Source organism: Lithobates pipiens, unplaced genomic scaffold (assembly GCF_037356315.1).
Source record: "Lithobates pipiens isolate NorthernLeopardFrog02 unplaced genomic scaffold, aLitPip1_a1.2 Scaffold_19, whole genome shotgun sequence".
NCBI lineage: Eukaryota > Metazoa > Chordata > Amphibia > Anura > Ranidae > Lithobates > Lithobates pipiens.
Window position 1 is genome coordinate 583271419 of NW_027507764.1, and position 15953 is coordinate 583287371.

Genomic DNA, 15953 nt, shown 5'->3' on the forward strand with positions numbered 1-15953 from the left:
CCTTTATGGACTTGGTTTGTTCTGGATATCCGTTGCCTCCTGCAGAGGTGAGGAATGTTTCCTTCTCCTCATTGGGTTTGCTAAAACCCCCACATGGTTCTCATGCTTTCCCTATGCACCCGTTACTGGAGCAACTGATTTATGCTAATTGGGATCACCCAGATAAGCAGTTTTCAATTCTTTACCCTATGGAGAAAAAGTTCTCAAAAAAGATGGGATTTGCCAGCAGTAGATGGGGCTATCTCCTCTGTGAACAGGAGTTTAACTTGTCCAGTGGACAATGTACAATTATTTAGTGATCCAGCTGATAAAAAGTTGGAATCTCTACTTAAAGCCTCATTTCCTGTAGCTGGTGCAGTAGTACAACCTGCAGTGGCAGCAATAGGCATTTGTCAATCCCTTTGGGATGAACTCAAGAAGGTTATTAAGAGTTCCTGCTCAAGCTGATGAGGCCCAAAGTTTAGCTGAGCTACCTAGGGCTCTATACTTTGCAGTGAACGCTATCAAGGATTCTATCCATCAGGCGTCTCGCCTTGCTCTCATGTTGATACATATCTGCAGGATTCTGTGGCTAAAGAACTGGTGAGCCGAGTTACCATGCAAGAAGCTCTTGGCTGGGTTTCCATTTCACGGAGAAAGGTTGTTTGGGTAAGATTTGGATAAGTATATCCAAAATATTTAGGGGGTAAAAGTACCCTTCTGCCGGTTAAGAAAAAGAATAGATGGCCTTCTTTTATTCCTTCTCCTCAGATGTCGATGGCCTCCACTGTCAGGGGCAAAGGGTAAGCCTCATAACCAGACACTGGGCTACAAAAATCCCTGGAGTCAGAAGTCCACAAAACAGAGTCCCAAGGCTTCCTTGTGAAGGGGCGCCCCCCGCTCGATCGAGTGGGGAGAAGATTGCTGTGGTTTTCATAAACCTGGCAAGAGGCGATCCAGGACAAGTGGGTCCTCTCTGTAGTAGCCCTAGGCTACAAACTAGAGTTTCCACCATTGTGTTTTCTAAGATCAAATGTTCCCAAAGACCCAGTAAAGAAAAAGTCCTTATTTCTGGCACTGGACCAATTACTGTGTCAGGGAGTAATAATAGATGTTCCCTCAAAAGAGAGGGATATGGGATTTTATTCAAATCTCTTTATGGTACCCAAACCAAATGGAGATGTCAGACCTATTCTAGATCTCAGGAATCTGAATCACTTCCTAAAACATTTGCTCCTTTTGAATGGAGTCGATTCGGTCAGTTTCCACCTTACGGGGAGGAGAGGTTCTAGCATCCATAAATGCCAAGGATGCGTATCATCTACATGTGCCAATATTTTCCTCTCACCAGAAGTTTCTGCGGTTTGCAGTAGAGCATCGCCACTTTCAGTTTGTGGCCTTGCCTTTTGGGTTAGCCACCGCTCCTCGACTATTTACAAAAGTGTTAGCCCCAGTACTAGCAAGACTAATGGGGCCAGAGTATAGGAATAATAGCATACCTAGACGACCTGCTACTGGTAGATCAGTCAATAGCAGGGTTAAATCAGAGGGTGTCCAGAACAGTCAGTTATCTGAGACACCTGGGTTGGATTCTCAATCTAGAGAAATCATCCTTACAGCCGTTAAGAAGGCTGCAGTATTTGGGCCTGGTCATAGACACAACCCAGGAAAGGGTGTTCTTTCCTCAGGCGTAGGTCAACGCTCTAAGAGAGCTGGTCCAGGCAGTCCTTCCAAAGAAGGGTCCTTCCATTCGCCTTTGCATGAGATTACCAGGGAAGATGGTAGCTTCTTTCAAAGCGGTTCCCTATGCCCAGTTTCATTCAAGACTCTTGCAACACAGTATTCTGTCTGCTTAGTACAAACGGATCCAAGCATTAAATTATCCAATGAATCTGGCTCCAAAGGTACGCCAGAGTCTCAACTGGTGGTTGATAAACAGGAATTTACAGAAGGGGAAAACCTTCATTCCAGTTTCCTGGAAAGTAGTAACAACGGATACCAACCTATGGGGCCTGGAAGCAGTTCTAGAAGAGACCACTGCTCAAGGGAAGTGGTCGGAGTCTGAGAAGACCTTGCCCATCAGTATCCTAGAGATATGGGCAGTACGTCTGGCTCTAATAGCCTGGACGTCCAGGTTGAGGAATGCTCCTGTCAGGATACAATCCGACAATGCCACAGCAGTAGTCTATTTCAATCACCAAGGGGGCACCAGAAGCCACGCAGTCCAAAGGGAGGTGAACCATATTCTGTCTTGGGCAGACAAACATGTTCCTTGCCTATCTGCAGTTTACATTCCAGGAGTGGAAGATTGGCAGGCAGATTTTCTGAGCCGTCAACAGTTGTTGCTGGAGGAATGGTCTCTACATCCTGATGTGTTTTTGGCCATATGCCAAAGATGGGGTAGATGCATCAGTGACCCCGTGGAATCAGTTTTCACTGATTTATGCATTCCCTCCAGTTCAGCTGCTACCACGGCTGCTACGCAGGATCAGGGAAGGAGGAAAGCTGGTAATCTTAGTGGCCCCGGCATGGCCCAGAAGACCCTGGTATGCAGGGATCATGAGAATGGCAGTAGGAGAGTCTTTGACTCTTCCACCTCGTCCGCACCACTATTCCATCCTGCCTTACAAACGCTAAATTTAACAATGTGGCTATAGGGCCCCCCCCCCCCATACTAAAAAATCTAGGATTTTAGGTTCAGTAGTAACCACCCTGATTAATGCCAGAAAGCCAGCATCCAGGACCATTTATTACAGGGTCTGGAAGGCCTAAATCACTTGGGGTGAAACCAAGGGTTGGCATCCTCGTAAGTACCGTATTTATTGGCGTATAACGCGCACCCCAGGTTTAGGAGGGAATTTTAAGGAAAAAACGTTTTAAGGAAAAAAACGTACATTTAAATGCCCATCAATGCAGCCTTATCAGTGTCCATCTGCAGCCTTGTCCATTGTCACTTCATGTTTAAATATGGCGCCGCTGAGATACACAGGACTGGCTCTGTGTATCTCAGCTCCTCCTTGGTGTGACTGTGAGTGGAGCCGAGTGCCGCCGAGTATACTCTGCTAGGCTCGGCTCCACTCAGTCACGCCCAGTCCCTGTGTTATGTCCATCATAGGGCGGGGCTGGGTGTGAGTGAGCGGAGCTGAGCCTAGCCGTGTACACTCGGCTATGTGTTAATATTGGCGGAGCTTGCTCCTCCGCCCACAATCAGCGGGCAGGAATCGGCGTATAACGCGCACCAACGATTTTCCCCTGATTTTAAGTGCTTGTTATACGCCGATAAATACGGTATGTCATAGGAAGGATTCTGGCCTTTCTACAATTGGGAGTAGAAATGAAGCTGGCCTCCAGTACAATCAAGGGTCAGATTTTGGCCTTGGCAGTGTTTTTCTAAAGGCCGCTTGCTTCACATTCTTTAGTCCGGGCATTCATACAAGGGGTAACTGGGATAACACCGCCAGTTAGAATACCCTTGTGCCCATGGGATTTTAATTTGGTTTTGTCAGTGTTGCAAAGACAACCCTTTGAACCTATACAGAATATTCCTTTGATCCTTTTGACAAGGAAATTGGTATTGCTAGTTGCGATAACCTCTGCAAGAAGAATTGGCTGCTTTCTCCTGTAAAGAGCCATACTTAATCATTCACAAGGATAAGGTGGTGCTGTGTCCGCACCCAACCTTTTTGTCAAAGGTAGTGTCTGGTTTTCATTTGAATCAATATGTTTCCTTACCTTCCTTTTTCCCAGAACCTCGTTCTGCAGAAGAAAAATTATTATACTCTCTTGATGGAGTAAGAGCAATTAAGGCCTATCTGAAAGCGACTGCTCAGATACGGAAAACTGATGTTTTGTTTTGTGTTGCTGGAAGGCCCTCGAGAGGGTCAGGCAGCATCCAAATCTACTGTTGCTAAGAGGATTCGTCAGGTGATTAGTCAGGCTTATGGCCTGAAAAGAAGGATTCCTCCCTTTTCAGGTTAAAGCGCACTCTACCAGGGCAGTCAGTGCTTCATGGGTAGTGCATCACCAGGCCTCTGTGGCTCAGTACTTGGTCGTACTTGGTTACAGTACTTGGTCGTCAGTACATACATTCACAAGAATTTATCAAATGGATGTAAGATGGCAGGAGGACACCGCCTTCGGGCGCAGTGTGCTGCAGGCAGCAGTGTGGATTCTCATGCCTGGCGGCAGCTATTTTTGCTTTGTGTCTCCCTCCCCTCAGGTGGCATTGCTTTGGGACATCCCACATAGTTATTACTATGGTGCTCTGTGTCCCGTGATGTACGATAAAGAAAATAGGAATTGTATAACAGCTTACCTGTCAAATCATTTTCTTTGAGTACATCACGGGACGCAGAGGTCCCTCCCCTCTTTTGGGATATTTGTATATATTGCTTTACTACAAAAACGGAGGTACTACCAGTATGGGAGGGGTTATAATATAGGGAGGGGGACTTCCTGTTTTTGGTTATACAAGTGTCCATTCACCTAAAGGTGGCCTATAACCCACATAGTTATTACTATGGTGCTCTGTGTCCCATGATGTACTCCAAGAAATGGATTTTACAGGTAAGCTGTTATAAAAATCCTATTTTTTGTTTTTCAGTTTAGAGTTAGGGAGGTTTATAACCTCTGTAAAGCTTTTTTTTTTTTTTTCCCCATTTGTGTCCCATAGGGAATATTTCCTTTCACTGTCCTGTCCCATAGGCAAAACAGGAAGTGAGAGTGAAGTCCCTGGTTGTGACCTGAACCGGTGTCCTCACTGTAATAGTTCCCCCTCCTGTGCCTTGTTCTGGTGACAACCCCAAACTTTTACGTTCAGTGATGATACAGACTGCAGTAAAAACTGACAAGTGTTCTAATCTCTCCATTTTGTCCAAAACTAAAAAAATAAAAAGTTTTGCCTTTAGTTATACTTTTATACTAGGTTCCCACATACAAATACCACACCGGTGACCCCACAATAGGGATAAAGCTATTTTGCAGAAGGGAGTTTAACAAGACTCGTGGCCACTCATTAAAATCAGAAGAAAAGAGGTTTAACCTTAAACTATGTAGAGGGTTCTTTACTGTAAGAGCGGCAAGGATGTGGAATTCCCTTCCACAGGCGGTGGTCTCAGCGGGGGACATCGATAGTTTCAAGAAACTATTAGATAAGCCCCAGAACAACCGTAACATACAGGGATATACAATATATAAATAATCGCACGCATAGGTTGGACTTGATGGACTTGTGTCTTTTTTTTTTTTTTTTTTCAGCCTCTCCTACTATGTAACTATGTGTGGGTGCCGCTGCGGGACCGCACCTGTTCCCGCAACCTTCTGCTGAGAAAAACGTGGTGCCGCTCAGGAGGATTAATCCTAATGACAGCCCCCCACTCTGGGAACCACACCACACAGTGCGGTTTTCCTGCGGCCATGTTTTCTGAAAAGGTGCAGGGACCTTTTTACTGGATACAGCAGTCCTTTCCAATAAATGGGCTGCTGGGCACAAGCAACGCAGTTGCAGGGAAACCACATTGATGTGAATAAGGGCTTAGAGTCTAAAATAAATACATCTGTCTCATTTCTCCTGTTTACCATTGCTCTGCTGTATGGCAGATTCAAAAACTTCTATCTTCTTCTTAGGGCCACCTGTCGAGGGTCTTGGCCTTTGGCCTCGGCCTCGGTGTCACAGCAGTGGAAGCTGACGGTCACCTGGTCACTATGGCAGCCAAGTTTGATCAGGAAGTTCTGTACATGTTGAAGAAAGAAAACTTCCGACCTGCAAAGGTAACTCCTCGTTACAGGACACTTATCAGAGCCAGGATAACTATTGGGTTGGAGGGCTTATTGATTCATTTAGTCCCACCATATCCTGTAAGGTTATACTGGCTCGTTGGGTCCTAAGCCCTACTCCAGGGGTAGTGAACCTCGGCCCTCTAGCTGTGATGAAACTACAAATCCCATCATGTCTGCCTCGAAGAGTCATGCCTTTGATTGTCAGGGCCTTGCAATGTCTCATGGGACTTGTAGTTTCACCACAGCTGGAGGGCCGAGGTTGTCTTCCCCTGCCCTACTCCATAAAAGCCCTGGTTTCCATACACTGCATTGAGGATGGCCAGCAAGCCTAAAAGAGCTGTATGCAGTTTGCTATAAATGGTTCTATAGTTTTAAAGCGGAGTTCCAGGCTTTTTATGATAACAGACACTTACCTGATCCACGGTCCAGCTATGCAGCCAAATGGAGGGTCGCTCCTCTCCCCCCTCCTCTCCGCTGGCGCTTCCATTGCCACTCTGGGCACCCGACCGTGACAGATTTCGTCTTCACGGCCGGGTGACGTGGGCCGCATGCGCGAGTCGCGTTGCGCTCCCGGAGTGGACAGGCGATCTCCTGGCACCGGTCACGTGTCCCAGGAGATCGCCTAGAGGGAGGCACCGCCTAAGAGAAAGGAGGAGTCGCCTTGGCGGTCCCTGGGTGGAAAGAGGAAGTGGGACAGGAAGTCCACCTCCTAACAAAGCCCCCCAATCCCCCCCCCCCCCCAAAAAAAAATGACATGCCAAATGTGGCATGTAAGGGGACGAGGAGTGCTTAAAGTAGAAGTTCCATTTTTGGGTGGAACTCCGCTTTCAAAAGGGGTTGTAACCCTAAAAAAAAAAAAAAAAAAAAAAAAAATCCTGTAACCACTTTGCAACCCATTTCTCATTACACTCCTACATCTAAAAGTCATTTTTTTTTTTTTGCTAGAAAATTACTCAGAGCCCCCAAACATATTATATATGTCCTATATATTATAGCAGCTCCTTCGGGGGTCAGTGATATATATATCGCTGACCCCTGAAGGAGCTGCTGGTTTTATTTGGGCTTACCGTTGCCTCACTTGTTTGCTTTTCCGTCTTGGGGTTCCCGTGGTAGATGGCCCAAAGAATGTGGAAACTGACACTGACTCCTCTTTTGGGTTATTTATTTACAACAGAACAGAAACGGAGTCTCTCAATAAAGGGTAGAGGGTTAGGAGTGAGTTCAGATATTTGGATTGCAAAAATGGAAGTCTTTAGAGAAAATCCAGAGAATAGAAACCGTTTAACAACCCCCCGATAGACGTCCTCTCACTAGGCCTATCAGCCGGTGGAGTGCTCGACAAAGTTTCTGCCACAGACTTGTGACGAACACTTGAGTGTTACTGAGGGATGTGGATAAATTTAAAGAACCGACATACGGTACCAGGTTCTCTCAGCCGATCCGGCGATACCGTATGAGTGTTGATCCGGGTTGTGTCCTTCAACTAACCCTCCAGGCTCCTTCAGAGAGGCCAGCCCTGTGCACGGTCTTCTCCTGAAGAGTCCTCCCCTGGGGTTCTTCAGTTGCTGGGCCTCTCCATTCAGATGAGACGGCACCGGACCATCCTTGGATCAGTAGGCCCCGAAATCCACTCGGGCCTGTCCCTGCAGTTGCGTCGCCTCGGGCCAGCCAGCCCTGAGACTCGGGATGCATGGTTCCACGCACCAGGCCAGGAGGGCCATGGGGCTGGGTCAGGAGGACCGCCAGAACCAAGAAGACAGAAAAAAAAAAAAAACCCAGCCAACGTGGCGTCGGTACCTTAAATACCACCCCCACAGAATGCACAACAGGAAAACCCTCCCACTGGGCTGGTTCCGAGAGAACAGTGGCATTCAATGCACCCAGCTAGACTGCGTTTCTACTCTTGCCGGCGGTGACAGCGACGCCTGCAGTCAAGGAGAACCCAGTGCAACCCAGCTGGACTGGTACTGAAACCAGAAATTTTGAGAAATAGTCCCAAAAGTAATTAATCAAAAACCATAGCGCCTGCTTGTCAGGATATAGATATATTTTATATTATATTAAATTAAATTATATTATATAATATTATATTCTTTTAGCAGAGACTCTAGGGCAGGGGTCTTCAAACTACGGCCCTCCAGTTGTTCAGGAACTACAATTCCCATCATGCCTAGTCATGTCTGTGAATGTCAGAGTTTTACAATGTCTCATGGGACGTGTGGTTTTACAACAGCTGGAGGGGCCGTAGTTTGAAGATCTCAGCCCTAGGAAATAAAATGGCGGTTGTTGCAACTTTTTATCTGGCACATTATTTGCGCAGGAATTTGTCAAACGAGTTTGCATTAAAAAAAAAAAAAACACTAAAGTTAGCCTTTTTTTTTCTTTTTGCATAATGTGAAAGATGAGACATAATGTAGCGCTAGAACAAAATATTGTCGTGTAAAATACATCAAACAATGCAGTAATGAAAACACGTTGCTTAAGCGCTTGCCGACCAACCTCCGTCATTATACTGCGGCAGGTCGGCACGATCCCGCGTACCGTCGTAGCTGTATACGTCGGCTCGCAGGATCGAAATAGCAGGCACGCGCCCGCTGCACAGCGTGGGGTGCCGATGCTCGTGGCCGACGGTCGCGAGCATGAGGGACAGAACACAGAAGTGTGTGTGTGTGTGTGTGTGTGTGTGTGTGAACGCACAAATCCTTGTTCTGTTCTGAGAGCAGTGACAGATCGTGTGTTCCTATTGGCTAGGAACCACGATCTGTCACTTCCTCCAGTCAGTCCCCTCCCCCTTCAGTTAGCATCACCTCCCAGGGAACCCCGTTAACCCCTTGATCGCCCCCTAGTTTTAGTGACCTTTTTACAGTAATCAATGCATTTTTAAAATACATGTAGTTGACTTCAGTGAGGTGGGGGGGGGGGGGGGGGGGGGTTGTTGTGTTTTTTGTTTTTTTGTTTGTTTTTTATAGCATATTTATCACAAACTTTCTTTGCCTTCTATGATCTTCATGAACATCGCAGTCAGCAGTTACATTGTTCTATTATTTTCCTTTTAGAATGGCGGTATTGAGGTGACAAGTATTCCCTCCCCCAAACCTCCGCGGCACGTCTTGGCATGCGTGGATCCTCAGGCACCCTGGGAAGATTTTGTCAGGCAGTTAGCTGGAAATGCCGAGGAGACCCCACTACAAAGCGTGGGGCAGAACAAAATGGCTGACGACACAAGGCAGACTTTAGCAAACGCTAGTACGTTGCATATAACCACAAGTACAGAGGACGCAACAAACTCGAAGACCACTCCTGAGACTGAAGCAGCTGACCCTTCCGCACGTTCTTGTCACGGTGTAACCGAATCCCGAGGGGACCGCAGATTTTTATTAACGGGACTTCACGCATGCGGTGACCTTAGCGTAGCCATGTTGCGCCATTTCGCCGGGTGCCCCGGTGTGGCGGGTATCACGTCTGTGGCTTGCTGTTACATGAAACTGACCACGTTGGAGGTGCCGCAGCCGCCCGGCGTCCTGTCTGCTGACTCGGACATTCGAGAGTTCGGGTACCCGATGAGCGCCTGGGTGTCGCGCCTCCCTGGGCACAAACTGTCCTATAAAGCCAGAGAAGTGGCGTGTCACGCTATAGAGGATTACATAGAACGCCTTAAAGGTGACAGCGAGATCTTGAGAACTCATTGTTACCGGGCCATGCTGGAGACTGTGATAAGAAACGTGGATCCTTCCATGAGGCGTCCCGGGGTGCAGACCATCAAAAAGGCGCACAGACTTCCCTTTACCGAGTAAGTATGAGGAATATTTATACAAATGCACCACGACGAGGGCTGGGAAAGTCACTGAAGGTTGGTAACAACGAGGATTCCGTTAACCGATGCACTTTTTACACTACAAAGTCCACGTACAGCAAGAAAGTTTAGGTAGGTACTACTGCTACAAACCCATTGAGGGAGATTCAACCCCGTGGTGTACCTTTTTAAGAACATCCCAGTGCAGTTTATGCTTCCTTCAGGAACTAGATGGTGTTTTTTTTCCAAAAAGTATTTGCCCCCTTTCTAATTTTATTTTTTATTTTATTTTTTGCATATTTTGTCACACTTAAATGACTCGGATCATCCCACAAATTTTATTATTACAAAAAGATAAACTGAGTAAATACAAAATGCAGTTTTTAAATGATGGTTTCATTTATTAAGGGGAAAAAAAGCTGTCCAAACCTGCCTGGCTTTATGTGAAAAAGTAATTGCCCCCTAAACCTCAATAACTGGTTGGGCCACCCTTGGAGCAGCACAGTGGTGTAGTGGTTAGCACTTTCACCTAGCAGCAATAGGGTCGCCGGTTCAAATTCTGACCACACCATCTGCCTGGAGTTTGCATGTTCTCCCTGTGCCTGTGTGGGATTCCTCCGGGTACTCCGGTTTCCTCCCACACTTTAAAGACATGCTGGTAGGTTAATTAGATCCTGTCTAAAAAATTGGCCCTAGTATGTGTTTGTAAGCATGTCGGAACCCTATGGGGTAAGGGCTGTGCTATACCGCAAGATGGACACCGCCGGCAAAAAGCGCCCTGAGGCGATTGAGTTTGCATAGGTAGCGCTATACAAGTCACTCATTCATTCGCCCTTGGCAAGTGCAATCAAGCGTTTGCAATAACTGGCAACGAGTCTTTCACATTGCCGCGCAGCAATTTTGGCCCACTCCTCTTTGCAGAATTGTTTTAGTTCAGCCACAGTGGAGGGTTTTCCAGCATGAACGGCCTGTGTAAGGTCGTGATACAGCATCTCAATTGGATTTAAGTCCGGGCTTTGACTAGGCCACTCTAAAACCTAAACTTTGCTTCGTTTGAACCATTTGGAGGTGGACTTGCTGTTTGTGTTTTGGATCATTCTCCTGCTGCATAGCCCAAGTGCACTTGAGCTTGAGGTCACAAACCGATGGCCGGACATTCTCCTTTAGGATTTTCTGGTAGAGCTCAAAATTCATGGTGGTAACTATGAATTCATGGCAATTAGTCAAGGTCCTGAAGCTGCAAAGCAGCCCCAGACCATCACGCTACCACCACCATGTCTGACTGTTGGTATGATGTTCTTGTTATGAAATGCTGTATTCGTTTTATGCCAGATGTAACGGGACGCACACCTTCCAAAAAGTTCAACTTTTGTCTTTATCAGTCCACAGAATATTTGCCTAAAAGTCTTGGGGATTAACAAGATGTGAGATGAGCCTTTGTATTCTTTTTGGTCAGCAGTGGCTTTGGCCTTGGAACTCTCCCATGGATGCCATCTTTGCCCAGTCTCTTTCTTATTGTGGAATCCTGAACACTGATCTTACCTGAGGCAAGTGAGGCCCTGCAGTTCTTTGGATGTTGTTCTGGGTTCTTTTATGACCTCCTGGATGAGTCCTTGTTGTGCTCTTTTTGTAGTAATTTTTGTAGGCCGGTGTCTTGTCAAATAACGTCCTCCATCCGATAGTGTCCGCTGCGTACTGCACATGCGCAGTACACAGCAACACAGATTCCGAAAATTGCCGAGGATGAACGACGCCTGCGCCGTGAGTCCAGGTTCTATCCCCACTATCCAAGTGGACATAGAGTAGGAATAAAAAAGAGCCGAGTGCAGCAAGGCCGAGCCCGAAGTGTGGCGAGCGAGGCCGAGCCCGAAGCGTGGCGAGCGAAGCTCGCCTGTGAGGGGCCGTCTAATATTCACAACCCTATGTCCGCTTGCATGGTGGGGCTACCACCTCCACTCACGGCGCAGGCGCCGTTCAGCTTCTGAGATTTTCCGAAGCTTCTTCTGCTCCGTACTGCGCAGTACGGTACGGACACTATTTGATGGCCGGACACTATACGGCAGAACACCGGCCACTCCTGGGAAGGTTCACCACTATTCCAAGTTATTTCCATTTGTGGACATTGGCTCTCCCTGTTGTTCATATAAAAATAAATGTGGCTGCGCTACCTACCCCCCTCTATATGACCCACTGATATCACTATTTATGGACCAGATATAAACAAAAAAAATAAGAAAATTAATCAAATAATTTCAATTAATTAAGTGAAATAATAATATCAAATTCATAAATCGCAATACACCTAGATAAATTCATAAACGATCATAGTTATATACTTATAAGTGGATAAATAATTATTATAAATAAATATATGAAAATATAAATATAATAATTACAAAAATAATAATAATAATAAAAATAATAATAAAATAATACAAAAAAATAAATAAATGAATACAGTGATTAATTATGAATAAATTAATGAAATCCCAGTGAAAAATGTATTCAATAAATCAAAAATTATATAAAACGTATAAAGAAATTGAACCAGTAAACCCACAACCAATGGAAAAAAGTCCAAGCAAAGTCTTTGTAATGAAAGGGATATCTCTTTAAGAGGATGCCAATCAATCATACGGTCCACCTTCACCAAGCCAAAAAAAACGTGAATCATCAGTGAGAATGCATGCTTACCAGATTGTAAACACTCACTAAATATATAAGATCACCCGAACTGCACCAATCCTGACTCGGGCTTATTGTAGAGCTTATTCCGGAGGGATCACAGAGGTTTTCATATAGGCAGGTAATGATTTAGATCAGGGATATGCAATTTGCGGACCTCCAGCTGTTGCAAAACTACAAGTCCCATCATGCCTCTGCCTCTGGGTGTCATGCTTGTGGCTGTCAGAGTCTTGCAATGCCTCATGGAACATGTAGTTCTGCAACAGCTGGAGGTCCGCTGATTGCATATCCCTGGTTTAGATGATAACTTGAACCGAGGCAGGATATGTCCAATTCAAACATAGTATGAGCTGCCCAATATGGGGTAAATCACACCATTGGCTCATTGGTAACCTTTGCTCACTTGAGCTATTGAGCTCTATAACACTGAATCCGAAGCAGTACCGCCAACAAAATCATCCAGAAACAAAGCTAGTCAGGTCAGATAGGAAACACCAGAGGAGAAATCAAAGGCCAAGCTGGGTGAGCAGGTCACGTCAGGTGGAGCTATTCCCAGGACCAGCTGAACGATCACTCTCCCTGTTGTTCACTGGAGTTCCAAAGCCTTATGCCGCGTACACACGGCCGGACTTTTCGACAGCAAAGGTCCGGCGGAACAAATCCGTCGTACAATTCGACAGTGTGTGGGCTCCATCGGACCTTTGCTGTCGAAAAATCAGACGGACTTTAGATTTAGAACATGTTTCAAATCTTTCTGACACTCGAGTCCGGTCGAAAAATCCGTTCTTCTGTGTGCTAGTCTGACAGACGAAAACCGACGCTAGGGCAGCTATTGGCTACTGGCTATGAACTTCCTTATTCTAGTCCAGTCGTACGTCATCACGGTCGAATCCGTCGGACTTTGGTGTGATTTGTCTGTAGACAAGTCCGTTTCCGGCGGAACTCCATCGTAAACTCCTTCAGGGTTCAGTCTGACGAAAAGTCCGGCCGTGTGTACACGGTATTAGAAATGGCTTTTGAAACCCTTCCTAGACTGATACCTGTACATTACTTTGTTTCTAATCTGTTCTTGAATTTTGTTTGATTGTGGCATGATGTGTGGCTTTTGTGATCTGTTAGCGTGCTTCACTTTGCCAAACAGCTTCTATTTATGTGATTTCTTCATTTAACAGGTCTGGCAGTAATCAGGCCTGGGTGTGGCAAGTGAAATTTAGCTCAGCTTTCCAAAAAATTGTGGTTAATCACAAGTCATTCATGATTCAGCATGGGAGGGGGGGGGGGGGCAAACGTTTTCACATAGGGCCAGGCAGGTTTGAACAGCTTTTTCCCTTAATAAATGAAATAATAGTTTAAAAAACGATATCTTGGATTTACTCGGGTTATCTTTTGTGTAATAAAATTTGTGTGAGAAATATGCAAAAAATCAGGGAGGGGACAAATACTTTTTCACTGGACTGTACATGCATATCTAAATATACCTATTTGATAGGGATGCCAGGGGGGTACCATAGTTCATGTAAATTTGGTAGGGATGCCAGGGGGGTACCATAGTTCATATACATTTGGTAGAGGATGTTGCGGGTACCACAGTTCATATAAATCACCCCCCCCCCCCCCCCATGTGACAGTGCTCAAGCCTTGCGATAGGAGGCTTAATTGGAAGGGCAGAAAAACTAAAAATGTTGTATCAGAGGCACCAGCTGGAAGATGGCATTGTTTCAAATGCAACTATTCAAGTACAAGGGAGAGGTGGGGTGAAATGGAAGCAAGAAATAATAACTCCTCCTTTTTTTAGATAGATAGATGAGGGACACACACACATTTTTCACTTCTTCTTCCTTCTCTCTCTCTCTCTCTCTCGTGCCCTCTCCCTTTCGCCCTCTCTCGCCCCCTCTCTCTCTCGCCCCTCTCTCGCCCCCTCTCTCGCCCCTCTCTCGCCCCCTCTCTCGCCCCCTCTCTCGCCCCCTCTCTCGCCCCCTCTCTCGCCCCCTCTCTCGCCCTCTCTCGCCCCCTCTCTCTCTCTCTCTCTCTCGCCTCTCTCTCTCTCTCTCGCCTCTCTCTCTCTCTCTCGCCTCTCTCTCTCTCTCGCCTCTCTCTCTCTCTCTCGCTCTCTCTCTCTCGCCTCTCTCTTCTCGCCTCTCTCTCTCTCTCGCCTCTCTCTCTCTCTCTCGCCCCTCTCTCTCTCTCGCCCTCTCTCTCGCCCCTCTCTCTCTCTCGCCCCTCTCGCCTCTCTCTCTCTCTCTCTCGCCCCTCTCTCCCTCTCGCTCTCGCTCTCTCTCTCCCCCCCCCTCTCTCTCTCTCTCTCTCTCTCTCTCCCTCTCCCTCTCCCTCTCCCTCTCCCTCTCCCTCTCCCTCTCCTCTCGCTCTCGCTCTCGCTCTCGCTCTCGCTCTCGCTCTCTCTCTCGCCTCTCCCTCTCGCTCTCGCTCTCGCTCTCGCTCTCTCTCCCTCTCTCTCCTCCTCCTCTCTCTCTCCTCCTCCATGTCTGTTCTCCTCTCCCTCTCTCTCCTCCATGTCTGTTCTCCCTCTCCCTCTCTCTCTCTCCCTCTCTCTCCTCCATGTCTGTTCTCCCTCTCCCTCTCTCTCTCTCTCTCTCTCTCCTCCATCTCTGTTCTCCCCTCTCTCTGTTGCCCTCTGTCCCTCGCGCTCTCTCGCTCTTTTCTCTTTCTCATTTCTCCTTTATACGTACTTTTCATTCTCTGTTTTCTCACATTCACTTTCTCGAAACATCTCCTCTCACATCGTGCACACACCTTCTTCATTTCTCTTTTAGGTATGCTATGCGAGGACTGGAACGCGTTGGGCTGAACCCCAATACCCCCTTGGATGAGGCCTCGGTGACGCACATGTTGTCTCAGCAGCAGAACGTAGTGGTGTTCTTCAGCCTGGCTCTGCTGCTGGCTCCTCTGGTGGAGACTCTTATACTGCTGGACAGGATGATCTTCTTACAGGAGCAAGGTCAGTGTAGTGTCGGGAGCTATCCTTGCATACTAAGACCACATGTGCGCACTTCTTAAAGGATCATTTTGAACATCTTAGTAGAACATGCAACATGTTCCAGCATCTGCACCTTCTCGCCCCTAATCCCCTCTTTTATTTGACAGTGGGTGGGCGATCTTCATCCTGCACCCACTGTCACAACTTAAAAAAAAAAAAAAAGCGTGGTCATGCAAGGGCTCCACACACATGGCCACCATCAGCCATTGAGGCTTATAGCTTGCAGTTCTCAATGAGCTATGAGTTTGCTGGTGTGCATCCTCCTAGTTTATTGATCTTCCTTCCCTCAGGTAACTGCCTGTATTGAAGGTATGAGTGGACAGCTATCCTGAGAGCCTGCAAGAGCTGGACATTGCACCTGTGGTCTGCTGATCGGGGGTGCAATGTTCTGTACCTATTAGGTGGCTGCAAACAGCTTAACTGTGTTCCCACAACCGACCCCTACTAATAGATCAATAACAAATAATTACTGTTGTGCCGACCCCCCCCCCATTTATACAGCAAAAAAGATAATAATAATAACATCCAGTGCATATATGTGAATTGTAGCTTCCATTCAGTACTGCTCTTTACAGTTGTGTGGGGCTGCCATTCATTCTTAATGCACCCCACACATCTAAAAACATGGGGAACCACTAGAAAATCGTATGGTACAAAAGCACCATGCGATTTCCTGGCCTCTGCAGTTCAAAAATAGTGCAGAATTGTTTTTTTTTTCCTGCA

General features: G+C 46.7%; 1 protein-coding gene across 1 annotated transcript in view; it reads left to right on the forward strand.

Moving 5' to 3' along the window:
- METTL25B (methyltransferase like 25B) overlaps window positions 1–15953 on the forward strand; it is a gene marked incomplete in the record, with an annotated part of 46561 nt that overhangs the window by 24139 nt on the left and 6469 nt on the right. The window contains 3 exon segments of the mRNA XM_077493501.1: window positions 5605–5748; window positions 8814–9547; window positions 15007–15191. Coding sequence (XP_077349627.1) covers window positions 5605–5748; window positions 8814–9547; window positions 15007–15191 — 1063 coding nt within the window.